This window comes from Podarcis muralis, chromosome 7 (genome assembly GCF_964188315.1).
Source record: "Podarcis muralis chromosome 7, rPodMur119.hap1.1, whole genome shotgun sequence".
Lineage (NCBI taxonomy): Eukaryota > Metazoa > Chordata > Lepidosauria > Squamata > Lacertidae > Podarcis > Podarcis muralis.
Genome location: NC_135661.1, coordinates 67,117,984 through 67,143,783, shown reverse-complemented (window position 1 = coordinate 67,143,783; position 25,800 = coordinate 67,117,984). Strand labels below are relative to the sequence as shown.

The window sequence follows — 25,800 nt, the reverse complement described above, 5'->3', positions numbered from 1 at the left end:
CGGCAGCACCCCTAATGCCGACTCGATAGTGGCCTCTTGGTGAATAGGAGCTGCTGCTGGTCTTCCACTTGTTTCCAATGAAGATCTTTATTCCCCCTTTGTTCGTGATGTAGTTGTTCACTTACCCCATCTTCCCTAGTTTGTCCCACATAGCAGACACTGGCATATTAAAATGCACACAAAAAATCTGCCTGTCGGTCATTGTGCACAAGCAAAAAAAAAAAAAAAAGTTACCTGTGCATTGTGATGGCACCCACTTTCCCCTGAATTAGCACGCAAATGCTGAACTCTCTGTGTGTATAAGTTGCCATCTTGAAGTGCCCTTCAGTTTCCTCCTGGCTTCCCAGCAGCACAGCATTTTTTAGGGCACCTTGTCTTCCAACCACAGTGGGAGCAACGGCAGACAAAGTCGCACAGACAAGGCTTCCCGCTTTGAAATGCAGGCCAGAAAAAATCTCATCCACCCCGCCAAGCTTATTCTGGTGTTCTGGTGCGGAGGCCTCTGAGTCGAGAAAAACAAGCGAGCTATTTTCATGCCGCCAACAGAGAGGCTGGGAGCCTAGAGCCAAGTGGCAGCAAGCTGGAAATCAGGATCCTACAGAACTGCAAAGAGCAAAAGCTTATGCTCTCCATCTGATGATGCCCTTTGATTGCAGCCCAAATGTCAGAATGGCAGCCTTTGCAACCCATTGTTCCTGGATTTGGCCTTAGAAGTGCCTCTCCCACCCCCACCCCAACGCATAACTAAGCAGAGCATCTGAAGTGCATGAGCTAAGCATTAGTTCCAGCCCCTCCCCTCCCCAATCCCCAAGTGCTGGCAACAGACGCTCCCTAGATACCCTAGGCATCCATTCAGTTGTCAACAGAAGCACACAAAGCAGCCTCGTCACTCAATATATAGGTTTCTTTTAATATAAAAAAGTGTCTATTAAAAATTCCTTCCTAAATACACAAAAAGACCAGTTGGGGCACAGGGAGGGGGGAGGGGAAGCAAAATAAAAAGAGGGGCTTTGAGGGGTGGTGTGGATGAAGGCAACGTGGCCTGGGGAAGGAATCAAGCAAGCAGGAGCTTATATGGTGACAAATCAGGTGTGTTCTGTCTCCAGTCGACTACCAAGTCTGGTATATTTAGTTGTACAGTTCAGATCAGTAATGGGTAACACAGAACAGGGGTGGGGGGTCTTCCTCTTTTTTTAAGTTTCTTTCTTTTTTCTGTTTTTGCACAATCCACAAAGCTGTACATAAGTTTCCAAATCCAGGAAAGGGAGGGAATAGAGAGGGCAGGACAAAGGTGGAAAAAGAAGTCACTCGCTCACACGCACACACACACATACACCCTGAGCTCAGCACTGGCGCAACGGGGCACACATGGAAGAAATACGGTTTACAAGTGGCCAATGAGAACTCAGAAAATGCCGTTGCTCCCCTCCCTCTCCCTAACAAAAGAGGGTGCATTTGCTTGTCTTTAATCTCCCCCCCCCCTCCCACTTTTCTTTTTAAAATACAAATTTGGATCTTTGGGTGCGTACTGCCAAAAAACAAAACAAAACAAAACGAAAAAATAAAAATCCCGCCCCCCCTCAACAAACAATAAAAAAGCAACTTAAAACCTCAAGGAAACCCATGCTGAAATTTGCACATCACAAAACCACAGCAGATGTACAGATGCAATATACAATACACGATTTATAATAAAACATTATATACAATAAATAGCTTCTTGTTACTTTTTGTCAATCAATCTGCAAATAGATTTCTCAGTGCATATCTGACACAATTAGCTTCTCTCCTGCTTTGACTCTCTCTGGACTCCTTTTTTTCTTCTTCTTCTCCTCTCAATATATATTTCTGATTTTGAAAACGCGCTCTCTCTGTGTGTGTGTGTTCGTGTGTTTTCATTGTGTTTGCTCTTTTGTATTTTTTTTTTCATTTTTTCATATATTTTTGAAAAGTATTTACAATTGCTGGTTTTGTGCAGAAAGAAAAGCCCCATTTTCCCACCCTCCACCCCACCTTGCTTCTCAACAAAGGAGACACAAGCATCTCAGTGACAGACCTGGGGTTGGGGGCAGCAGGGAGAGGCAGGAGAGGCAGTAACATAGAGGGCCACAGTAATACAGGTGTGTATTGGGGTTGGGCAGGGGGGCAGGGAGGGAAAGGCAACACGAGGCTTCTGTCTTCTTGCTGGGACTTCTCAGTGGATGAGGATTCTTCAAGGGGGAAGTCCTCCTTCTCTCTACCCAGCCTCCTGAAGGAGCAATGTCAAGAGGAACCAAGAAGGGTGCATTTCCGTTTGTCACAAGAGCATAGCCAGTGTGGTCGGGGGAGGATCTTCCTGTTGGTTGTGGGAACTGGGAACAGAAACAAAGGGAAAGAATTAACAGCAATGACACAGAAGCTAGGCTTGAGGAACCTGGTGCCCTCCAAATCATGCTGGATGTTAACTCTGATCAGTCCCAGCCAGCATCGGTTGGTTGTTAGGAAAGATGGGAGTTGTACTCCGGCAATATATGGAGGGCCATAGGTTCCCCACCTTCGGGTAAATAGCACCAGCATAACAACAGCAGGTCAGTGCAGCCAAGAGGCTCCTAAGTACGTGGTTTTTCAAAAGTAGCCTCCGATTCAGAATGCGACGGTTTTAGAGGGCCTCTGAACATACGCAGTGTTTGCCTTGAACACATGAAGCTGCCTTGTACGAGTCAAACCCCTGCTCCATCTCACTCACTGTTGTCTCCTTTGTTTGGTGGCCTGAAATTCTTTTACTTGGGGATTCCAGGGACTGAACTCAGGATCTTCTGCAGGCAGTGCATGTATTCTACCACTGAGCTACCCTATCATCCCACAGTGTGTGGCTTGTCTTTCTTACTAGAAGTATCAGGGCACTGTTCAGCCACAGATCTGCTGTCTGCTCATGGCACGTTGCAATCTAGGCCCATCTATGGGAGGCGTATTATTAGCCTACGATGTCTCTTGATGCCATTCAACAAATCTTTCAGTATAAGGACCAAGTGACTGTAACAGTGTAGCTCTGCTCCTGGGTCCAGCCCAGGGTTTTTTGTCCAGCCCTGAAGTGAACAATTGTGAATTGTGCATAGCTCTTGTTATTATTTATTGATAGGGGATTTAAACCCTTGCATGTTGTTTTTAACACTTTGCCCCTGTTTGTTCTCGTACCACATCATTGGAACATAGAGCTCATAGACTTATAGAATTGTAGAGACCCAAGGGGTCATCTGGTCCAACCACCCACAATGCAGGAATCCTGCCTATCAGACCACTGGTCCATCTAGCTCAGCATTGTTTACAGTGACTGACAGCAGCTCTTCATGGTTTCAGATAAGGTTCTCTCCTAGCCTGACCTGGAGGTGTCACAGATTGAACTTTGGGCTTTCTGCATGCAAGGCAGATGCTCTACCACTGAGCTATGGGCCTTGCAGAATAAAGTGCCCCTATTTGTTAATGGGATGTCTATTCTGCCTACCCACCCCCTCACTTTTTTGCAAATTATATTGCTAGTATAGGGCCCCCGATTTGGATGAAGACTGCAATGGGGTGGCAAAGGGTTAAAGGCCCCCTACCCCCCACAGAAGAGTTCCAGTCTGGAATGGGGCCTGCACACAGGCAATTTGTAAGGGGGAAATGCTGCATTCAAGGTCAGAACAACCTAGTTAAGAGCACTTGTAGTTTAAACGCATGCAGTCGGCCCCTGAAAACAAAAGGGAGAAACAGACTGGCCCTTGGGTGGATTGGTAGAGTGCATTACCGACTGAGCGAGCGATTGTGGCCACCGTCCTTTGGACAGGAAAGAGAGCTTAGGAATACCTGAATGTTTTGAGTGTATGGAGGTTGAAGGGCTGATATGCACAAGAGCTGGCCTGGCAGCTTTGCACCTTAAAAATCTCAAGATGTATGCAGGCAGACTGTCGTTACTCAGTCCTGAACTGGGCTGCCACAGAGGCTGTCTTGCCCAAGGATCCTCCAAAACATGGAGCCACCAGTGGTACCGCAGCCACGTCATGTGTGGTTCCGGGACTGAATCCAAGCTCAGTATTTAGCCCTGGTCACACCACGGAGATCTTTCCAGCCATGCCTAAACAAAAACAGCAGGCACAGCTTCCGAGTCCAAGGGACCTAGCTTTGTAGTTCCAGAGGCAGAGCCACCTGGGGATCAAGAGGCATAAAAATGCAGAGGAATGGCGCGTTCAACCCTCCCGTGACAGATGCTGGAGGCCCTCAGGCAGAAGAAACAGAGTGACAGGCATCCTAGCGAGGCAAAGGATGAGGAGAGCTAAGGGATCAGTTGTCATAGAGACTGTTACTGCTAAGACTTGTTCAGCTTAGTTAGCATGGGAGAGCAGGAGAAGGTGCCCATTGGACAGCTACCGCTGAGAGGCTCTCAGAAGTGGCATCAAAATGGATGCTAGTAGGAAGGGACTGAGGAGCAGCAACAGGAGGAAAAGGGGGGACTGCTGACCACAGCAGCCCTAGAAACCCATGTTTAAAGGGTGGGTGGGAGTGGTTGCCCTAGCTAAGGCCTGCCTCTGAAACCTTTCTCCCAGCTCTGCCCTATTCATTTTAAAAACTATGGATTCTGGGCAGGGCTGCAGCCTAGTGGTTTCTGACAGAAGCTGAGCTTTTTGCACTTCAAACCTGACCATGGAGACTCTTGACACCAGCCCTGTTCAGTAGTGAGTAACGATAAGCCAGTCTGCACACAGCTTGAGATTTTAAGGCGCAGAGCTGCTAAGTCAGCTTCTGTATATGTCAACCTTTCCATCCCAGTATGCTCAATCAGGTATTCCTCCAAGCCCTCCTTTCTATCAAAAGGCGGGTGCCCACCATGTCCCACCCTGCAGTGAAAAAAGAAGCAAGTAAGCAAACAAACAACCCACAACCCAAAGCTTTTCGGCAACTTTTTTAGTGTGGGGTGAAGAAGCTACATATAGCAAGTCCACAGTGGCCACTCACAAGTCATCGTTTTGCTCTGCTGTCGCCACCTCTGTCTCAGAGCAATGGAAGATGGGTGTGCAGAGGAAAGACACACTCTTCTACTCCATTGTTAAGTCTCTCATTCAGCAGCAGGAGACCTGATGAGCTGAGACTGCGCTCACAACTTGGTTCCTGGAGCAGGTGTCAGGGATCGGCACTGTGGGGACCCCAAAAGACGCCCCACTGTGGATTTCTGGCTCCCCTGGGCCCTGCTCTTCCTCTTCCTCTTTGCTGCCACTGTCTGTTCAGTGGCCTCTCGGAGCAGCTGTGCAGATAGCATGCAAATAGGCATCAGTGAACAGCAAGGAGGAAGTGAGCCCACTCATAGAGAGGCCTCACAAGGGCATCTCACCCCAAAGCCCCCTCAAAAACTCTGCAGCCTGCACTGCATAGCAAACCGTGCGGGTGCAATTCTGTCTGCGACATAGATATTATTGCCTGCTAGTTGTTTTCAGGCCACTACTGAAACCGGATCCAGAAAGGGGACAAGCTGTCACGAGCTGCAGCCCCCCGCCATCCTGTTCTTCTCAGTGCCCTCAGCGGTCACACTGGTTGAGGACTGCTTGCCTACTTGCCAACCAGATGTATGAAAAGATAGGACAGAGGAGCAGGAAAATGATAAAAGCAATAAGACCCCACAGCCAATACAAAGATTGTTGTAAAAGTACATAATTTCTGAACCGGAATTTTCTATATTAAGAGCGGCATGTAAATGAACCTAATAAATAATAATAGATAAATGAATCCTCCTAGAATGTGCTTTTCAAGAGTTTCGATGGAAGAAGGCCCCTTTGTATGTTCATTGAAGTCAAAAAACACTTTCATATGTGAAGCTACAATGTCAGAGAGATAGGCCATAATCCTTCTCTGAGTCCTGCCACAATTTCTATGCATTTCCTTACTCTCCATCATTTGTCCTGCTTCAAGATTTGCAGCACAGAGCTATGCCGGATACAGCAGCCATGCTCCCTGACCACTGCAGATCTGATTCAGCAGGCTCCCCTCTGGCTTTTGAGCCTTGCTCAGCCCACACACTTTCCAATCTACATAGCCTTGAGTGATGTATAAACATGCTCTTAAAAAGAGAGTGAAGATTATCTGTGTGCTGAATTCTATATCCGGTGCCAATTTCTGCATTTGTGCAGAGGGGGGCCGTGGAATGCACTCCTTTCTGCAGTCCGTTTCTTGATTATTTCATGTATCAACTGGAAAATGTACTTGGGCAGGGCCTGCTTACACATTTTGTACACTGCCTTGATCTTTGAAGAGGGGCTGTAGCTCAGTGGGGGAGCTTTGCATGCCAAAGGTCCTGCGTTCAATCCTCCACATCTTCAGGTAGAGCCGAGGAGGACTCCTGTCACAAATGCTAGAGATTGCCGGTCAGTGTAGACAATACTAAGCTAGATGGACCAATGGGGTCTGACTCAGTATAAGGCAGCTTCCAGGCTTTATGATGGTGGTGATGATGATTATTATTATTCCCCATATTTTTTCCTGACAGGGCTCAAGGCAGCTTGCATATAAAAATAAGAACTGCTAAAAGCAAAGAAAAAAAATCATCATTAAAAAGCAATTAAACATGGATAGAAATAAAACCATGTACATATATAAAATCTTTTAAAATCATACAAATAATTACAATAAAAGCAGCACGGCACCAGCCGTTTCATTAAAAGCAGCCAGTCCCCAAAAGCCTGTTAGAACAAATAAGTAAGCAACAACCTACTTCCCTGATTATTATTTTTTTAAAGTCAGGTTTTCAATGCCTAGTGTTCTGTGGATTCCTGAGAGCTCAGTGGCAGAGATAAAAGCATAAACATCAAGGAAAGGGTTAAGGAAATAAACAGACCCATCTCTCCCCCACACAACACACTTTCCATTGAATGGGCTTAAATGAGCACTTAATGTGACTTTAATATGGCTGTTTCAGTATGCTAATCCAATATCGATTGATTGTAAAAAGGGACGCCCTCTCTGAAATTGAACAAGCCAGTGAGAAACAGACCTGGCATGCAATTAGTGCCAAATTACCCAGGCCCTGATGGCTTTGAGTGCATCCTGATTAGAGCTGGAAACTCACGTGGAAAGGGGCAAATTCCAGACAGACACCTGCACTCCAGGAAAACGCTTTCTGATGGTGGCAAACTCTCGGCAGGGAGGAGGTGTGCAAAAGGTGCAGCAGCACAATGAAGAGGATTAAAGGAACAGGTGTGCGTCTAGACATGGTTTAGCCAGAGAAAAAACTGAACAAGGGTTGGGCTGAACGAGAGTTCAGGATGACCCGAGCCTGGAAACGGGCAATTGATTTAAGAGGTAAAGTTGGTGACAAAACAGTAGCATCGTCACTTGGGGGGGGGGGCATACACCCATAAATTATGTTCCACTTGGACCCAATGCAAGGCCAATCCTGCCTTTAGGTAGAGTGAAGCAGATGCTCAGGCAGTGAATGCTAGGGAGGGCATTGGCTGATCCTCCTGATCCTGATTCCCAGGATATGTCTGCATATGCCACACCACTTGATGGCTGACCCTCTTGGAAGTACTTAGGGTGGTGTCCAGTACTCCTGTTCCATTAGCATAAGGCATGTGCACTAGTGGAAGAGAACTTCCCCTTCATCTGCAGCCCCCATGTGCCCTCAAAATCAGCTGCAGATGGTTGGGTGACCCTTCAGACATTAATGGGGTGGGGTGGGGACATGCAGTGGGAGGAGAGGAAAAGGCAGTCCTGTTGTGCCATTGGAACTCCACCAGCTTTGCTCTCATGCATCTCACAGTGAGACATTTTAGTTTCCCACAAGGCCCTGAAAGGACATTAGACTGCTAGCATTGTAGGAGACTGAGATTGTTACTTACTGGCAGATGACGGTGTCCCCAAGGCCCGTTCACAGACTTGTAAAATCTTCTGGGCTCCCCAAAGAAATTAAGCAACGACAACAAAAATGTTCTTTTTTAATAAAAAAAAATGCAAACAAACAACCTGGGAGAAAAATAATGATAATAATAATATAATAAAAACTGCACAAGAGAAAGATGAGAAGAAAAAAGAAAAAGAGCTACGAGGACGAGGAGGAAAATGCTGAGTCTCCAATCTTCATTACTGAGTTTTCATTTTGAGTTCACAGATTAGACGGTTCTCTTTTCCCTCTCCCAAAAAGAAACAAAAATAAATTTCCCCTTCCCATGGCTATCCATGAAGGTTGTCCATTGCCTTCCGGTGTGTTTCTCGTATGCATGCTGTGGGTGGGTGGGTGGTGCTGGGCATCACGGGTGCTCCCCTGGCTCTCGCACTCCACGTGGGCAGTGGCTGTGATCGTTCGATTGTCTTTTTGCTGGACTGCAGGGTGGGAGGAGAGGAGGGCTGACAACATGGTCTGGTTCAAAAATCGTCTCCATGCCGTTCTCAAAGAAAGCGAGTTTTTTATTTTTATTTTTTTAATATATTTTCTTTTTTCTTTCTTTCTTTTTTTAAAAAGGGGGCGTTTATCTCTCTCCTTTCCCCCTCTTTTCCTTTCTCTCTCTCTATTTTTTTCTTAGAAAACCCCCCCAAAAGAACCAACAAACAAACGAACAAAAAGATCAGTTTTTGATTTCCATTAAATACAGAACTTGAAAAGTGTTCCAGAAAAAGTGCTGGCTAAAGTAGCTCTGAAAAAGAGAGGGGGAAGGGAGGAGAAAAAAGAAAAGAGAGAGACATGTATCAAAACATGGCCCATTCCATCAGAGCATGCACATTCATTCTGGAGCATGGAGCATGGAGCCCGAGGGGCCAATAGCCTTTTGTCCGACAAATCCCCTTATTTTAATCTTCAGTTTAGTAGGCCTTTAAAAGAACCAACTAAACCTCTCCTGGTACACATGCTTGTTGCTTTTATTTAGAGTAAAGAGTAAAAATTTGATAGATAACTTATGGTCTATACATATTATGGCCATGTATCCTGCTAACTGACCTATCCACAGGGTCAGTTTTATCTGACCCTTACTGGGCCTACTTAAATTTAATTAACCTGTCACTTTAAAAAAAGTCTAAAGTTTTTTTTCTATAGAGGAAAAATTACCTATTCAATTTATGTCCCCAACCCTTCCACCAAGGTGTTCAGTGTAACATTACACAGACCATTTGTGTCAGGTTGCATTGCAGATCATTGTGGCTGTCAGAGGAGCCTGCATAAGCCCACCCCCCTGCCCCCATTCCGTCCCCTTCTGGGTCTGAAAATGGCCCACACATGCATGGCTGCATGTTCTTTGAATGCATGCAAAACAGGAGTTGCCTGTATATGGGTTTGTGTTTTAGAAAATTGCTTTAAAAAGCTATGTTCAAATATTTGTGAAAGAGATGTTCCATAGTTTAGCACTGCACCCTTGGTAGAAACTGGACATTATGGTGGGGGGGGGGGTGAGAAAGAGAGAGAGAGAGATGGAAAGCCACAGATTGGTTTTCCATCCTTTCTGTTCCACAAAGTCCTATAAGACAAAACACATGACAAGACGTCATTGCATGGTAAGATTCACTATCCCTGTAAACAGCAAATGACGTGGAGCGTGGGTGGGGAAACTCACATGGCAATGATATAACAGCACACATTTTTCTAAATTACACTGGACCAGGAATGGGGAAACCTGTGGCTCTCTGGATGTTATTGGACTCCAACTCCCATGAGCCACAGCCAGCATGGCCAGTGTGAGGCAGCAGCAAAAAAGCTAATGCTATTCTAGGCTGCATCAGCAAAAATATAGTGTCCAGATCGTGGGAAATAACAGAGTAGTGCTCTATTCTGCCTTGGTCAGAACACACCTGGAATCCTGTAGCCATTTCTGGGCATCACTGTTTAAGAAAGATATTGACAAGCCAGAATGTGTGCAGAGGAGGGCGACCAAGATGATCAAGGGTCTGGAAACGAAGCCTTATGAGGAATGGTTGAGGGAGTTGGGTATGTTTAGCTTGCATTAGAGGAAACTGAGAGGAGATATGATCACAGAGTTGGAATCGTAGAGTTGGAAGGGACCCTGAGGATCATCTAGTCCTCCCCCCAGCAGTGTAGGAATATGCAGCTATCCCATACGTGCATCAAACCCGAAACCTTGGCGTTATCAGCACCACACTCTAGCCAACTGAGCTATCCATGATTGCTTCAAGTTACAAGAAAGGAGATTCTGTCGAAACATCAGGAAGAACTTTATGATAGCAGAGGCAAACTTAGGGGAGCATGGCCAGTTGGCCCAAACTGGGCGCCAAGCTGAGAGGGTGCTGCAACAATGACTGTGGTGGTGGTGCCGAATTTGGTGTTGCACAGGGTGCCACTGAAATTTGAAAGTCCAAAGTCCGCCACTGCTGACAGTAAGAGCTGTTCAACTGTGGAACGCTCTCCCTTGGGAGGTGGTGGACTCTCTTTCCTAGGTGGTTTTAAAGCAGAGGTTGGATGGCCTTCTGTCATGGATGCTTTAGTTGAGATTCCTGTATTGCAGGGGCTTGGACTCAATGACCCATGGGGTCACTTCCAACTCTGTAATTTTATGATTCAAAATGTGAAACAGCATCTAGCTGTGTGTGCATGTGTTAGTTCCTTGCTTCTACAAGGGTCTATACACTCACAATCATACCCATTATAAAACCCAGCAAGATTTGCAAATGAAAACCTTTTGCCTCCAATTGAACAATGTTCAGAGCACAACAGAATAATACTAAACTTGTGCTTGAGAGGCCTGCACTTGCTTCTGTTAGCTTTTGGTGACCACCTAACCAGCACTTTGGGCAGCATTCAACTAATGAGCCCTGACAATGGAAGGCTGCACAAGAACTTCTGCTGGCACAATGGGGTCCCCACCCCCATGCACATACCCAGAATTGGTTCAGGAGAATCCTTGGAACAGCACATAAGAGGAAAGGGCAGAACATTCCACCAGAGATGCTAGTGTTGGCAGAGGCGTCCAGCTTAGCGTTATGCTGAATTCCTCCCTTAATATTATTTATTTATCTATTTATTCAGTTTATTTCTTGCCTTTCTGCATATAGTCCCCAAGGTGGCTAACACAGCAATAACAGAAATATAATGAACCAAATAGCTTGGATCCATCTTGCTTTATAGCTACTTTCCCTCTCTAAAATCACCCCCAAATCTCCTGTTAACAGTTTTCACCTCTAGAGCTTGTAGAAAGGCATTCTCAATACCTGCCCCTCATTCATGGAGCTTCTTTCACCTAGAGGTTCTTTAGAGCTCAGGCTGAAGTGCATTTCGGAAGTAGTGAAAGGCCCTTCAAGTTCAGGCATGCATCTGGAAGCAGAGGCTATGTATACATAGTTCCTATATTTACAGCATTTTGCTTTTTGCTAACTTGAGGGACGATTCACAGGTCCCTGTGTTTCTACCCCAGTGTGACAGCATCCTTTCTATAATATCTGAAGGGCGTTTGTGTGTCGGAAATGTGTGTCCAGGAACTTCTGCTGACCATGACTTCTTGGAAGTCATAAGCACCCTACAGAAGTTACAGAAAGGGACAACGCCAACCTGGGACAAAGACACAGGGAACTGCATTTTGCTGTTACATGTGAAGTCATCATTAGCACAGAGCTATCTCGCCTACATTTTGCCATAAGATGCAGAATACATATCTGCTTATTTACAGCTCTGCCTGCAGCTGTATAACATGCACCCCCGTGTCATACAAAGGCCTCATTCCTATGTAGTAACACAGACATCAGCTTTAAGGTAAGGGGCTTCAAGGATCTCCAAGCCACCACCTTTCTCCCCTCCCTTTGCCACAGTGCATCCCAGGCTTGACTCCCCCTCGTCCCACCTTTCATGTGCCAGGAAGCTTTTTCCTGGCACAGCTGTGATGAAGCTGAGTTACACAACAAGCCCAAGACACCCTCCCTCCCACTAAAGCATGTCCCCTCCCCCTCCCCCCTTTCCTCCAGCACCTACCCTGAAACAAAACCTCGTTGTCTGGTTGGCACTTCAGATGACACTACAATGAGGTGACTGTGAATGTGTCCTCAGGATGTTGCTCTAGCATTGGACCCAAAAACGCGCTCTTCTGGGCTGCAGTCATGATGGGGTGCCCTTGGGGTGCAAAACTGGGGTACCTATAGTTGTCCTGCAGCGGCAGCATAGAGTCTCTTGGGACTGGGGAGATATTCAAGTCGTTCATCAAGGGGCAAATGTAGGCCCCTCGGTGGTGGGCCCTTGCCATGTCCATAGGCTCCTTCTCGCTCTTGGAAGGGTTGGGGTTGGGGGGGCTGGCCAGGTGGGGGTTGAGGCAGGAGACATCTGGGCTTCTCCCCATGAAGTCCACTAGCATCCCAACCCCGGCTTTGTTGTCGTAGGGAGGGCTGCGGGTGCTGGAGGTGGGGGAGTACCAATAGTTGGGGTTTTTGCAGCTGGGCGAGTCATAGTGTGGCTGGGACATGGGCAGGTCCCGGCAAGACATGTGCGCGGCTGGGTGGGGCATGCCACCAGCCCCTTGCATGCTGTGTTTGAGCGAGTCGCAGGCTGGGAGCTTGCGGATGTCGCTGGGCCTCAAGTCCTCTTTGAAGGCCAGGGTTGGGGAGCAGTTGGGCGAGAAGGCTTTCTGTAAGCTTGCTTCAAACACAGTCTGCTGAGGGGGCGGGGCAGCAAGCTGGTGGGGCAGGGCGGGGAAATGCTTGCTGTCCAGGTCTGCCTGCCCTAGGCCAGGGGAGTCACTCTGGAAGCCTTGCCCAAAGGTGCCGTCCGAAGGGGTGGAGGGGTTCATGGAATAGGGCCCAGCAAAGTCGCAGGGGTCCCTTTCGCTGAGCCCAAAGCCCCGCGACTGGGAGGGCAGTGGGGACATGCTGCTGTCTCCACTGTAGTAGTCCAGGCCCAAATCTGTACTGTCTTGAAACATGGGGTTCACTTGCTGGGATTTGGTAGGGAACTTGGTCTTGCCAGTGCCTCTCTCCTTCTTGGAGGCACAGGCACCTCGGGAGCCTCGTGGCTGCCTGGCCCCCGTGCCCCTCTTGGAGGGGTAGGCACCTGTCGAGAAGTTCAGGTGAGCAGCATCAAATATGTCCACTTTCTTCCGCCTACCACGTCCCGGCTTGGAGCTGCTCTGAAATAAGACACTCTGGTTCCAGTTGTAACCTGGGGCCGAAGATGACTCATTCCAGTCCATCATTAGCTTCTCCAGGCTAGAGAGGCTGGACTGGCCCTCACTAGACGAAGCCTCGCTGTTGGCCCTTCTGTAGCCAGCTGGCTGGTTGAACTGGGTACTGTCCGATGAGGACTCGGAGAAGGTCTCAGAGACGGTCTGCTGCTTGGCCTTCTGGGGTGTGTAGTTGGAGATATCCAGGATAACATTGGGTTCGTTGATATGGCAGTCAAAGCCTGGGTTGTAGAGCTGGCTGAAGGTTTCAGAGTTCCAGTCCAGGTTGCTGTAGCCTTGCCGGAAAGCCCACTGGGAGGCACTGGGAAACTGCCGGCAGTTCTCTGGGGAGGGCTGAAAGGAGACTGAGCCCTTAGGGACCATGTAGCCACCTGGAGACACAGTGCTTGCCCGGCTGTCGCACCTCATGGGCGTGTGGGAGGAGCTGGAGAACTGGCTGGGATCCGAGCTGTTGAAGAAGGAGGCCTTATTCAATGGCAAGCTGGGCCCCGAAGTCTGCTGGGCATAGCTGGCACTATGGGCACTGCTCGGTGATGAGGGCAAGCTGTTGCCACTGCCATACGTGAAGCTGCAGTCTTTGTTGTTGGGGCAGTCCTGTGTGGCATGGTATGGCTTCCCTTGCTGGAACAAGCTAGAAGGGGTCACGCTCTGCCCACCACTGTTGCTGAAGTTGCCGTACTGTGCATAGCTGGAGGCTGCTGTGGAGTGGGCGGTGGGTGACCTGGAGACAGCTGAGAGAGGCGCCAGCTTCTGAAAGGCATCTGTGCTGCGGCATTCCGAAGCAGCCTGAGAAAGGCTGTATCCCGCTGATCGGCTGGGAGGGAACGACTGCCGGCTTGTCATGGCTGTGTGAAAGGGTGCCTCAGTAGTAGCAGTAGTGGTGGTGGAGGAGGGCGTAACTTTACCCCCTCTGCTTGGGTAAGATGCCATGCCCCTCTGTGTAGCGATGGCATTAGGAGGAGCCGTGTACGAAGGAGCAGATTTCCGTGACTCAGAGCGTGTATTTGAGAGGGCAAAGTCTAGCAAGTCAGAGGAATCATCTGAATCCAGCAGGGAGCGGAAATAGCCTGTGAAGAGGCTCTGTCTCTCCTGGCTTAGCTCGGACTGTGATGATGGGTTGCTCCCACCATAAAAACCAGTCCTACTGGATGAACTTGACTCCAGCGTCGAAGAGTGGAAGGTCCGAGAGTCTTGGTAACTGCAGTTCCTGTTGGCTTGGCTGGAGAGGTGTCCATGATGGGACATCCAAAGACTTTCTTTGTCTCCGCCCCACTCGGAGGTCCCATCACTGAAGTTCTGGCCAAGGTTTTGCTCAGGAAACAGCGCGCCATTCTTGCGGGACCGCCTCTTCCTCTTCGGCTTCTCCATGGAGTCAGGCTCTGGCCGGCCCCTTTTTCGTGGGTGAACAGGGTCAGCATGCATGGCTGCCCCTGGGGCTGCCTTCTTCTTCTTGCCGATGCCTTCAAAAAAATCACTAAAGGAGCAGCGAGGTGACCGGGAAGAGTGGCCCCCTCCACGTCCAAACCCGCCTCCTTTACCACCACGTCTGCGGAAACCTTGGACCCGGTGCAAAAAGTGGGAGATGCTTTGAGTGTCTGGGGCTTGGTGGATGGAGTCTGGCTCACTTGGGGTCCAGCAGCGAGGCGGGGAGCAACGAGCTGAGCACTGGCTCTGGCGGTTTAGGAAGGCAAGCTTTGCCAGGACATCAGAGTAGTCAGCTTTACTATCATTGGTGTCGGCGACATAGGAGGGCTGTGGTGATGCCAGTTTCTGTTTCCTCCTCCTCCGCTTTTTCACTTCTGGGGTGGGTTCCTTGGGTTTGCAGGGACCCAGCATCAGGTTTTTTGGGGGTCTCCCCCGCTTGCGCTTCAGGATAATAGGCATTTCACCTGGAGGAAAGACCACCACCACATTACGACCATTGTTCTTCATCTTCAGCAGCGGAGTTGGCTCCAATGAGCTGCAGGTTGTGAGTTCTTTGCCTTCCAGGTTCAAGTTGCTGTTGAGAGAGGACACTTTGTACGTCGTCTTGTTCCTCCTCCCAAGGGAGACAGGGATCTTGGCCATCTTCACCACCATCCTTCGCACTCCACGGCACTTGGGTTTTTGGACCTGCAGGTTGGCGGCTGGTTTCTGGCCATCTTCAGGTTCCAGTGGGGAAACAATGGGCTCCATCACTTCTGCTGTCACCGGCATCCTGACTTCATCTGGTTGTGCCATCACCACCTCCACTGGTACAGCCATGGGGAGGACTCTGTTCTCAGCTACAATCTCTGCCCGCCGGCCCCGGCCACCTCTCCGCCGGCGGCAGAGCATCTTTGGTTTATCTGTTCTACGGAGAGCATATTTCCTGTGATCATCCCTTCCCCGCCCTCCTCCTCGCCTTACTACTCCTCTCAGGGAGCAACCTCCAAGGTGGGAGCTGGGTTGCAGCGAATGTGCTCCTAGGGACTCGTCTGTCTCTAGCTGGGGCTGGGAGTCTAACAACTTGGGCAGGGAGCCTAGCAGCTGGGCTTCCGGATCCAGAAGCTGGGCTTGGGAGTCGAGCAATTGGTGGTCCAGAGTCCCTAAAGACTGGAGCCCTAGTGGCTCAGAAAGGGGTTCCAGGGACTGAAGTGATAGTGATTCAGACAAGGGCTCCAGATTCTGCAGCTCCAAATGCTCCAGAGTCTGCAGCCCCAGTGGCGCAGGCAGTGGCTCCACCGTCTGCAATGCCAGCGGTTCTGGAGGAGGCTCTAAAGACTTAGAGTCTACTAGCTGAGGCTGGTGTTCCAGAGACTGTGAACCAATTAACTGGGACCTTGAATCTAGCCCCTGGCTTTGCAGCAACTGGGAGTGGGGCTCCAGATGTTGATGATCTATTAACTGGGGGCCTGGGCATGCCAAAGAAGCCAGTTCGCTCAGGATATCTGTATCAGCCAGTTCGGGATAATCAGTGGTATCAGATTCCGAGCTGATAGCTTCATCTATGCTGCTTGATGATGCCTTCAAAGCAGGGCTACTCTGGGTGGCAGGGTACTGGGCACTCTGAGTGTCCCCCTCTGACTCTCCTTCACAGATGCCAGTGGGTCGGGTCTGCTTGGGCAGCTCAGCTTTGGTGCTGCCCTGCACTGCTACCTCCTCGGGGCTACGGATGCTGCTGGCAAGCATGGGTGAGGAGTAGAAGCTGTACTGCAGGCCCTGATCCTGGCCTTCCTCGTTGAGTGGTGGGTGGCTGTTAAGCTCTAGGCCACTGCAGTCCAGGTGAACACCACAGCTCTTCAGGTCCTGGGAGAGGCGGTTGATGTCCTTCATGATGTCTATGAGCTGCACCACAGGGTAGAGGTTGATACGGCCATTTCCACACTTGCTCTTTAGCAGCGAGATGATGTTGTCAATGTTGCACCTTCCTGAGGCCAGAGTGGCATTGGAGAAGGTCTTGGCAGCTCTGTCGTGCGTGGCTGTCTCATCTAGGCCCCGGGTGTCAACAGGGCAGCCCAGAACATTGGCCGACGGCAAATCCTCTGCCTTGGTGCTGCCATGGGCGTGAAAGCTCCTGTACCGGTCAGCCGTCTCAGCATGACGCAGTGAGCTAGACTTGTGCTCACGGCCTAATGCTGAACAGGAACCTTCAGGAAAGCTGAGCATGCCGAATGACAAGGCTTTTTCAGCCAGACACGCTGAAACCTTTTGACCAGGGTGCCCTGCCTGGTATAACTTTGGCTCTTGGGAGTAATCAGAAGAACTGCGGATGGCGCCTCCTGCTGGTGGGACTGACGGGCCCTGTGATTTCAGGCGCTTCCTAAATTCTTCTTCACCGGCATGCCTCTTGGCAGAACAGTTGCTGGGATGTACATCTGCAAACGTGGAACCTGGACCTGGAACAGGCAAAGAGGAGACATTAAGTTTTTCATGTTAATTGGTTCATGTAGAAGTGTGTGATAGACTTCAATATAAGACAGCATTCACTTCTGGGGCTTCATGGAGGACGCTATTATTGTTATTATTTAAATTTGTTAAGTCATTTTATCTTGCCCAGGGCAACCCAAAGCAACTTACGGCCAAACAAACAAACAAACAAGACAGACAATAAACCCAACATAGATACGTTAAAACCAAGAGGAAAGAGAAATACATTAAAAATATCCCACCCACTTCTAAAAGGCCACAAATAAAGTCCTGATTAATGTAGAGGAAAGTTTTTGCCGGGTGCCTAAAAATTTGTAGTGAAGGCACTAGGTGACAGCATTCCACAAATGGGAAGCCACTGCAGAAAAGGCTCATTCTCATGTTGTCACCCTCCAGATGGTCCTCAGATGATGAGCACAGTGTCTGAGTGTAGGCTCACATGGGGAGAACTGGTCCTTGGGGTATTGTGGCCCTAAGCAGTTTAAGGCATTATAGGTCAAAGCCAGCAGCCTGAATTGGCCCAGAAACTGATTGACAGCCAGTGCAATTGGGTCAGGATTAGTGTTATATGCTCAAACCATCTTGCCCTGGTGATCAACCTAGATGCCAAATTCTGCACCAGTTTCTGGATTGTCTTCGGAAGCAGCCCCATTTACCACACATTGCAGTAATCTAACCTAGGGGTTACCAGAACATAGATGGCAGAAGTTAGGCTATTCCTGCCCAGATGAAAGCCATGGAGACAGAGCCCAATGCAGGAGAACAAATGTGCATGTGTTACACAACAAACGACCTGTACAGAAGGGTCCTCAGCACCATTTGTTTCACTGCTGCTTTGCAAGAGAAGAGTGGGGTGAAATTACAAAGTCCACAGCATAGAACTCACCTTCTGCTTTGCTGTTCTTGCTGTTACACTTGAATTCTCTGTGGAGAAGGAAGACCAAAAAAAAGAAGTTTAGCCTAGAGAACAATCAGAGCCACCCTTTGCAGTCCTCATGTCAATCTCGTTCTGCAACAAGGGGCCCAAATCTACAGCTGGGCATTTAGTTGTACAAATATCCTCTGAGTTTTCTGGTGCCCCAGTTCTGCACAGACAAGTCACAAGGTGACTTAATGAAAGAAGGCATGGCTGGCTGACACTCCACCATATTATTTTGCTGGTCCCACCTGTGGTTCTGATTACTATCCCACCTCAGAAGGGTTCTCTCTCATTAGCACTGTGCCTTTTCACCTCAAACCAATACCTTCTTTTGAGAGGGTTGCTCTTAACAGTGTTTCTGGGCTATGACTGATAACGAATTGCTGGAACAGCTTTATACTTCACCAGTCGCCCTTGCGGGCCCCAAAATAGGTATGATGGGGGATTGCTTTTTTGCAGGGGGAACCCCCAAGCACTTTAAAGCAGGTACAATGCCCTTTTTAGACTGGAGCAGATGTGCTCAGAGAACAAGTGTTGCTTTTGCTGTCTAATATCCCTCAAATGATGCTATTACCCCTAAAGTAACAAACAAACAAACAAACAAACAAACAAACAAACAAACACTAGCACAGCACAGATATCTGCATTTCGTTCTAATGCAGAGCTAATAGAAGCTATTTCTGTAGCTAATTAAGTGGGAGGGGGAGCTATTTAGATTGAGAATATGGCACCAAGGAAAGGGTTAAGCATTCAATTCACCCCTGGCTGCTTTATAGGCAAATATAACAACTCTCCCACACCATGCCTGTTTTGGCCCTGATTCTCAAAGGGAATAAAACAAGTCATTGTGAGGTTCCACTACAGTGGAGATTCTGAGGAAAATCCACCTCTCCCAAACATGGCTGCTTCATCTTATGAAGATTTTAACTATGACCGCTTACTCAGAAGCGCCATTGAGCTCAGTGGTGGTTACTGCCTGGTAGGTGTGTTTAGGGCGGTACTCTTTAATGTGGATCAGATAGCTCTTACTACCCAGCTTTCACTCACATTCAGACAGACAGACATTCAACAGGTGCAGTCATGAGGGAATTGAATTGTTTTTATTTCTGTCTGTCATTTAAAAGCTCAGAGCCTCTGTTCAGAGTGGAGGTGGGTAACTCTGACAGAAATAAAAAAAATAAAAAAGTGGGTATTTCAGATGCATGCCAATGGGAGAAATGGAAACTATAAGCATAGATTGTTATGATGGTGGAGAAAGGCAGATATTCTGGATGTATTAACAGAAAGTCAAGTATCTGGTATATGTAGCACAAGTCATTTTTGGCTACAGGCTCTTGCAGCCACGTCTCCACTAGGTGTCCCTGATGAGCTACAGATCCCCTTCCAAGCCGCCATGTCTGTCAAATGGTTAAAACCCCCTCCCAAAGTTATTCCCACTTTCCGTTTAAACTTTCTGACCTGGCTGTGCTACTTCTCTGGCCTGACAGAAAGCCCTCTTTGTGCAGTTCCCCTTTTCGTGCGACAGCAGCAGAGCACTTTCCTTGCCCAGAGCCGGCTGTGGGAACGCACACCTGGCACCAGAAGGGTCCCCCCCTTTTTATATATATATAGTATCAGTTACACAGTCTGTGCCTCCCCACACTCTGGAAGAAAGGGTGACAGAAGGAAGGAAAGAAGGAAGGAAGGACACAGAGAAAGAGAGTGACGCTGAGGAAAAGAATGGAAGTTCTTTGTGTGCAACTTTCCCCTTGGCAGGGAGAAGGGAGGCCCAAACTGAACATTCATCATTCCAGCCTAGCCCCAAAGGGCCGGCCTCCACTTCAAACGAGTCTCCTCCCTCAGACTGTGGCAACCCTAGTCTGTCTGGGGAAGCCTTGCTTCAGACTGGCCACACGGATGATAACCGGCCTACGCTGAGGCCAAGGGAGCTATGAGTACACATGAAGCAGAACATGTGTATCGTCTCTGTCTTTGCAGGCTTTGCTGTTGGAGGCGAGCAGCAAATGGTGTCTTCGTCCTCTGCTCCAACCTCACCAGCCCAAAAACACAGCACCCAAAGACCGTCATACTTTTGTGGCACCTGAGATAGAAAACCCCACAAGTGCCCCACACGGCACTAAAAAACAAAACAAACAAAACACCCCAGTAATAATTTGCTGTCCTGTCATGACACCACAAAGCCAGCTGCCTGGGTGGACTGTTTCGCTTTCCCCAGTAGAGGCTGGTCCATTTGGGCAAGTTCAGCCTGCCTTCATCCTCCTGAGTCTCAGTGTTGCCTTTGCAGAGAATGGTGGCAACAGCAGGATTAGTTGGTGTCACCTACTGTTGTTGCAGTTATTTGTTATATTTATCAGTAGTGTTTTTTTAAAAAAAACCACCCCAAAAACCAAGCCCTGAAAACAAATAGAAAATGTAGAGGAAGAAGAACCCCAAATGGTCACTGTAATACAAATAAAGGAGCAGGTCCAACTCAACCTCCCCTCTTAGAATATATGCAGGAAATTAAGGTCCAAAGGCCTAGCTGAAGAAACATGTTTTTGCCTGGCACCTTAACACAGGTAGTGATGGAACCAGCCATGGCTTCCCAGGGAGAGCATTCATCAACCAAAGAGCCACCACGGAGAAGCCCTGCTTTGTGCCACTATCCTCTGCACCTCCCTTGGGAGGAGGCAGACAGAGAAGGATCTCAGATGAAGAGTCTAGGTTGCTTCATCGGGTAGAGGTGGTCCTAGAGATGATTCAACTACTGGCCGCCTGAGCATCAGCTTCCACAATCTCTGCCTAGGGTTGCCATACATCTGGGAAATCCTGGACACATCCTCTTTTGGGGGGCCAATATTCCCATCCAGGGGGATTTTTACATTTTAAAGGAAATGTCTGGCTTTTGGGGGGAGTTTTTCGGCTCAGGTGTGGCAGCTCAGGTTTGGGCTGCTCTGCACGCAGTGGCCACTGCCAACCCGAGCAAGGGAAAGAGGGGTGCAGGCATGGCGGCAGCCCACATGCCCACGCGCCTCTTTCCCCAGCTTGGGCTGGCAGTGGCTCGGACTGTCCTCTTTTCTGTGCTTCAATATATGGCAGCCCTATCTCTGCCTAATGGTAGGGACAGGTCCTGGTTCTCTCGAAGGCCTAGTCCTCACAGGGTTGAGCAACCATATTGTCTTCCCATGGGCATCTGGTTGGCAACTGTGAGAAAAGAAGGCAGGACTGGATTGGCATTTGGTCTGATCCAGGAAGGCTCTTCTTATGCCTGAATTGCATCACTTTAGACTGTCGGTAGAGGCTCATATGACGGAATGTTCCTTCATTCAAAAGCATTCCCTGCTGACGGAAGCCTAGCATGTTAGCAGGAAGAGATTCTAAGATTCTCTTAAGAGCTACTTTTCTGTGTACAGAGGGTTGTTGTGGAGGAGCATTTGGTCATTATAGTCTCAGGGATTGCCTCTCTCCATATGAACCTACCTGTACCCTGAGATCATCTTCTGAGGCCCTTCTTCATGTGCCTCTTCCATGGGAGGTCCAGAGGGTGGCAACATAAGAATGGGCCTTTTCTGCAGTGGCTCCCCGTTTGTGGAATGCTCTCTCCAGGGAAGTTCATCTGGCACCTTCATTATACACATTTAGGCACAAGCCAAAAGTCCTTTGATTGAGTGACATCTGATACCCTTTCAAATGTGTTGTGGGAGGGGAGATTATTGGTTTGGTTTCCTTCTTCTTAATATTATATATATTGTGTTTTTTATATTGTAATTTTATATTGTGAACTGCCCTGAGTTTTATGCATAAAGGGTAGTATGCAAATCTAATGAATAAATAATTGGAGTTAAAAATTGTACAGTCCAAACTCCTTAAGGAAATCTGAGCTGGCTCTAACTAAGCTGTGTGGTGTGTGTTTCAGACCCTAAACACTGAGACTGGCTCCCTAAATACTGCCAGGCAAATAGAGTTTTTTGCGTTGCTTGGCAGGTAAACTGTTTTAATGGGATGAACTCAGTTTTTATCTGCTGAGCATGTCTCCATTTTATATTGTTTTTATTGTTTTATTATGATATTGTGATTTTTAATTGTTGTAAGTCACCCTGACTCATGCATATGCATTAGAAGGGTGGAATATAATTTTCAAATAAGTAGATGGATAGATAGATATAAAAGAAAGAATATCATATGATAATCAGAGATCAGCCAAGCTGCCTGGTTCAAACACACTGTATACCCCCATGCAATTATGTGTGGGAATATGAGTCAGGGGCTGTAGATCAGTGCTGAAGATCTGCCTTGCATGCAAAATGTTCCAGATTCAATCCACAATGGTCTGGTAAGTATAGGAACGTAGTAAGCTGCCTTACACTAGGTCAGTTTATTTGTCCATCTAGCCAAGTATTGTCTGCTTTGACTGGCAGCAGCTCTCCAGGGTCTCAGAAACAGAGAGGTCTTTCATATTACCTGTGCCTGAGCCTTTCAAATGGGGATGCCAGAGGGGGAATCAGGGATCTTCTGCATGCAAAGCAGTACTTTACTACTAAGCTACGGTAGATAGAGTCCTTGATTACTAAGATGTCTGAGTGCCCTGGAGTGGGGGGTGGGGAATAACAGCACAATTAAGTTCAACAAAACAGTAAACTTTAAAATAATAAAAACACATATTAAAAGTTTACTGTTGTGTAAGTGATGTGTTTATGCAGCAATATTCTTTTTTAAAAAACAACAACAACACAATAGCATCTTGAGCTCTTATTGGTAGGGCAGGCTATGAATAAAAAGTAGAGGACATAAAATATAAAAGTAAGTTTTGCTCAAGGTAAGAAATACATTCCCCAAATGGCAGAAAGAGCCATTGGGACTTTCCTTTCTCACCAGCCTCTTTAACTGAGGGTCCAGGAGAGCTGGGGCTGATGGGAGTTGTAGTCCAAAACATCCAGAGGGCATCAGGTTGGCAAAGACTCCTGCAAATCTTTCACCTTACTCAGCCATTAGTGGATACAAACACACATAACAAAGGAAGAACTGGATAGCTTGCCAGGGGGCCTTACTTTCTGTTTCCAGGGCCATAAACCTACTTTGCTTTCCCATTTATAGGGCAACTGATACCACCAAGGTAAAAGCAACTTTGAAGGTAACTTTGTTGTTGTTGCTAGATTTATATTAGTTGCAATGGGCGTAAATCAGAAGCCCAAGCTTCTGATGGCGCTCAGAGGTTAACAATGGAAGTGGTGGGATTACTTCCAGTGATAATCAAAGTCTGGCTCTGTTTTTACACACTGCCACAAACCACTCTACACATGTGGTGCTGGCAGGATGCCAATGGCAGGATGCAGACAGAGTACCACATGTGCCAGCTGGATCTTTTCACAGCACTGCCACGGAAGTGGCTGGAAGTCAACAGAGGTCAGCACTTTCCTGTGGCCGCTATGGGCTGAGATGGTTGAGACTTCTCCTCTCTTAAGTCATACAGTCAAAACGTACAAAGGAAGCACGTCCCCGTCCCCCCTTGCACTTTCCATTGTTATGTTTGCATTTTTAAAAAACTGGTTCATGAATGTTTGTTTTTGCATCCATTCTCCATACTTCATGAAACATTATTAAAGTTTGCAATACCGATGAAGGAACTGGAGTGAGAGAGATATGCTGGTCATATTATAGGTGCTAGACAATTGGTACTTTCTTCCGCTGCCTTCTCCCCAGTCTATATTCACCATGCTGGAAATTTGCAGAGCTAGTTTAGCAGAGGTCATTCCCAAAAGAGGAAGACGAGTCTTTGTAATGAGCCTGTGGGGAGGGACTTTGTTAAACTATCTGTGGTGTTAGACCTGCCTTCATTCTGAAATAAACTACTTATGAGATGTTCCACAAGATGTGCTGAAAAAGCTCCTGGTGCACTGTGCTCTCTTTGAACAACAGGGTGCTTGAATCTGTGACTGTGCACAAATACATACTTTCTCTGACCTTTACAGTTTGATCTGCAGGGGTACATGCCACCAGTTCAAACACTGATTAGTCATTTGTTTTGCCTCTTTCCCCATGTTTCAGACAGGCTATCTGCCTTTTTATGGCAAGTGTCGTAAGTTCACGTCAATGAAACTCAATTCAAGGCTTTTAAAATATTGTTGTTGTTTTTAAGTAACAGAACTGGGGGTTGGGGTGGGAAGGTAGATTCATATTGCCACAAACACTGGACCATCAGTGCTGTGCACAACCCACTTCTGTTGCAAAGCAGAAGAAGCAATTTCGCCTAAGTTTGACCTGGGAGAAAATCTGTTTTGTTTAAAACAGACTGTACTGAATGCGCTTCCAGAGCGTCCTACTGCTCAAGCAATGTTTCGTCATTATGCACCCCGTGTTTTAAAGCCAACTAGCCTGGTGTGTGCCCTTGTATGATGATTTAACCTTGTTTCCCAAAACCTGGGCAGTTTCCTTTAAAACCTCAAAGAGTGATATGAGAAACTTTTTGCCTTTCAGTTTTTAACAAGGTATGTTTCCAGTCCAGAGACTCCCAACTGGTGGGTCAAGATTCCACCAGATTGGAAGTTGTGCATGGTTCCCCAGGAAGCACATTTAATGAGTTCAGGTATTTATACTTTACACTGTATATCTCACAGCTAACAGAATATATTCTAACTCCTTTTGTGTAGTTCTGTCAGTTCTATTATTTGTTAAAAACGGAATAGAACAAAGAATCCACCAGTCCAGTGTGTTGCAAGGACTTTCTGTAAAAGCGCTGACAGTGGTAGGCATTGGGACACTTGCCCCATAAGTGTTGCAGGGACAACTTGTGATTCACCACATGGAGCAAATGCACACAGATAGAGCTGTTTCTGACAGCTGTGACCTAGCAAGGTCTTTGCACTGGTTAAACTATGGAATTAGTCCCCTCAAGAAGTAGTGATGGCCACCAACCTGCATGGCTTTAAAAGAGTAGACTTCATGGAGGATAAGACTGTCAGTGGCTACTAGCCAAAGTGGCTACTTTCTGCCTCAGCTGTTGGGAGGCAGTATATCTCTGAATACCATTTGCTGGGGCTCACAAGTGGGGCAGTGCTGTTGAACTCTGGTCCGGCTTGTAGGCTTCCCACAGACACCTAGTTGGCCACTGTGAGAAGAAGATACTGAGCTAGATGGGCCATATGCATGTTCTTCAGGACTTAGGAAATAGAGTGTATGAAATATCAACCCTTGTCATTAGTAGGTAGCACAAAGCCTCTGGCCTGGCCTGGCCTACTATAAATAATGGCCGCGTGCCTCTCCTGGTAAATTCTCTTACCCAGCTCCTGACCAAAGGGGTCCTGGACTGGAAATGTTATTCTCCAGATCTAGATTCAGAGAAATTCACTAATGCAGCCTAGTCTTGACACTTCCACTGATTCTGTGGCTGAATATTGCAACGCACAACTGGGAAACACAGGAACATGTTGAAGGAATTTCTTGCTAAAAAGCTAAGCTGGAAGTGGGAAGAAGCCCCCACCAAGGTTACATGCAATTTCTCTGGGTGGACTGCGCCACCTCCACTGACCCAATGATCCCCATCTCCACTCCGCAAAGCCTGCCATGTGGACCAATGGGGGATTGGCACAGTTGCCATTCTGAATGAGTGCATCCAAGCCCTGATGGGAAAATGCCATGTGGTGATGCCCTCAGGCTCCAGTCTGGTGGGTAGCAGCTCCAGGCTTGCAGGCTGCACTAAAAGGAGGCTGAGGTGGTTCCAGGCCTGGTGCTAGAGAAAGAGGCTGAGCCACAGCAAGCACAGAAGGGAAGAACATTTCCCCTGAGAACAAGCCAGCCCAGCTCAACAGAATGCCTCCTCTCCCCCTGTCCCACTCTGTGCTGCAAAAATGCAATTGCATACTGTTTAATGCTTTTAATTTACAGCTGCCTTCTGCATTACAAAGTGTTGGT

General features: G+C 47.8%; 1 protein-coding gene and 1 long non-coding RNA gene across 4 annotated transcripts in view; one reads left to right on the top strand and one right to left on the bottom strand.

Moving 5' to 3' along the window:
• The window catches only part of LOC144328453 (uncharacterized), a 48,354-nt gene that overhangs the window by 15,016 nt on the left and 7,538 nt on the right, over positions 1-25,800 (top strand). The gene's annotated exons all lie outside the window — the stretch shown is intronic.
• The window catches only part of AHDC1 (AT-hook DNA binding motif containing 1), a 191,504-nt gene continuing 166,594 nt past the window's right edge, over positions 891-25,800 (bottom strand). For all 3 annotated transcript variants that reach the window (XM_028738691.2, XM_028738689.2, XM_028738692.2), the window contains 4 exons: positions 17,881-17,918; positions 11,909-16,963; positions 7,842-8,633; positions 891-2,351 (listed from right to left, as the gene is read on the bottom strand). In XM_028738691.2, coding sequence (XP_028594524.2) covers positions 11,952-16,963; positions 17,881-17,918 — 5,050 coding nt within the window. In that variant the 3' untranslated portion in view covers positions 891-2,351; positions 7,842-8,633; positions 11,909-11,951. The remainder of the gene's footprint in view (positions 2,352-7,841; positions 8,634-11,908; positions 16,964-17,880; positions 17,919-25,800) is intronic.